The 1758-nt window shown below is 29.9% G+C and overlaps 1 protein-coding gene across 1 annotated transcript in view; it reads left to right on the top strand.

Moving 5' to 3' along the window:
• LOC111681059 (lachesin) overlaps positions 1–1758 on the top strand; it is a gene marked incomplete at its 5' end in the record, with an annotated part of 9874 nt that overhangs the window by 7673 nt on the left and 443 nt on the right. Inside the window, 2 exons of the mRNA XM_046956185.1 lie at positions 1261–1389; positions 1483–1620. Coding sequence (XP_046812141.1) covers positions 1261–1389; positions 1483–1620 — 267 coding nt within the window. The remainder of the gene's footprint in view (positions 1–1260; positions 1390–1482; positions 1621–1758) is intronic.

The raw sequence follows: 1758 nt of genomic DNA, 5'->3' as shown, positions 1-1758 counted from the left end.
TCTAGTTCAGTTCTAGTTCAGTTCTAGTTCAGTTCTAGTTCAGTTCTAGTTCAGTTCTAGTTCAGTTCTAGTTCAGTTCTAGTTCATTTCTAGTTCAGTTTTAGTTTAGTTCTAGTTTAATTCTAGTTATTATCCAATTTAGCTTAATTTTTGTATATTTAAAGTATTACATCATTTATTATATGAAAAGTCTGACCATCCTATTTCCCTAATAATTATAGAAGCCAACTAGATTATTTTATATTTTTGCTGTAGTCGGACCGAGTAAAACCTTACATCCTTTCCATATCTAACTATTTCCTTTTAATGTTTATCATTACGACAAAAATGGCATTCAAACGAAAATATGTTGGCTGTTTTGTACAACATGCAGTATTAGGGATTTATATGCAAACAAAAACACAATCTAGAAATCTGTTTTTTTAATACACTCATAACATTTTATATTTGACCTAAACAGTGTATATAAAAATGAGCAACCAAACAAGCAATCAACTCGCAAAACAAACTTTAAATGCATTTTAGGCCAAATAATATTTTTGCATAAATATTTTTGTAATAAATACTGTAGTTTTGTTAGCCAGACAAGTAGGTAACTGGCCTGTAAAAACACTTATACATTCATATATAAGCAAAAAACTAACAGTATCAAACGATTACATTACACTTAACTTTTGTGCAGTTGTATGTTAAGCTAGACTCATATCCACAAAAAACTGTTTAGAACAAAAGTGTGATAAAACTATTATATATTTTTAACCGTGTTTCGTTATTGGAATATATAAAGACTTTTATCCTCAACTGTAGCCACATTGCAGTAACAACAAAATCTAATGGAACACATACCTATTTACATACGTACAACAAAAACATATTTCTGTTTGCTAAGATCTACAATCACATGTAAGCGATTGCATACCTATATGTGTGTTATGTATGCATTAGAAAGTTGAATCATATGCCGAAGTAATGTAAGCATATTTCCGTTACCGGTTTTTATGTCATTTTACATGCCAACACAAATATTTTCCATAAAAGTGTTTTTCTACCGACATACACATTTGTTGTATTTTCTTTCTTTGCGGGTCTCAATGACTACGGAGAGAGATTGGTGGTGGAAATTTTAAAGTAAAAAGTTTAGTAAATTTTATGAAAAATATGTAAGCTAAATTTTGACTTTAAGAAAATTAAAGTAAACTTTTAGGCTTCTTTATTTAAATAATTTTAATATTTATATATTTTATTTATTATTTTTTTTAGTTTTACATGTCGAAGGCACTAATCTTATTTTACCAAGAGTAAAACGCCAACACATGGGAGCTTATCTCTGCATTGCCTCCAATGGTGTGCCGCCTTCCGTTAGTAAAAGGATCACTTTGATAGTACACTGTAAGTTCACTAAATTATTTCTAATAACAATAAAACTTTATCAAAAAATCGTTTTTGTTTTAAAAAGGAAAATAATATTTTAACAACTTTCAGTCCCGCCTATGATCACTGTACAAAATCAACTTATTGGTGCTGTGGAGGGCAAAGGAGTAATTTTAGAATGCCAATCAGAAGCGTTTCCCAAAGCTATAAATTATTGGACCAGAGAAAGAGGAGAAATAGTGCCACCAGGTAAGATTAAATTAAATTTAAACCCTAACTGAACTAAAACTAGAACAGAACTAGAACAGAACTAGAACAGAACTAGAACAGAACTAGAACAGAACTAGAACAGAACTAGAACAGAACTAGAACAGAACTAGAACAGAA

The sequence above is a fragment of the Lucilia cuprina genome, chromosome 2, assembly GCF_022045245.1.
Source record: "Lucilia cuprina isolate Lc7/37 chromosome 2, ASM2204524v1, whole genome shotgun sequence".
Lineage (NCBI taxonomy): Eukaryota > Metazoa > Arthropoda > Insecta > Diptera > Calliphoridae > Lucilia > Lucilia cuprina.
Note: the sequence above shows the minus strand (reverse complement) of the source record. Positions and strands in the feature narration are given on the sequence as shown.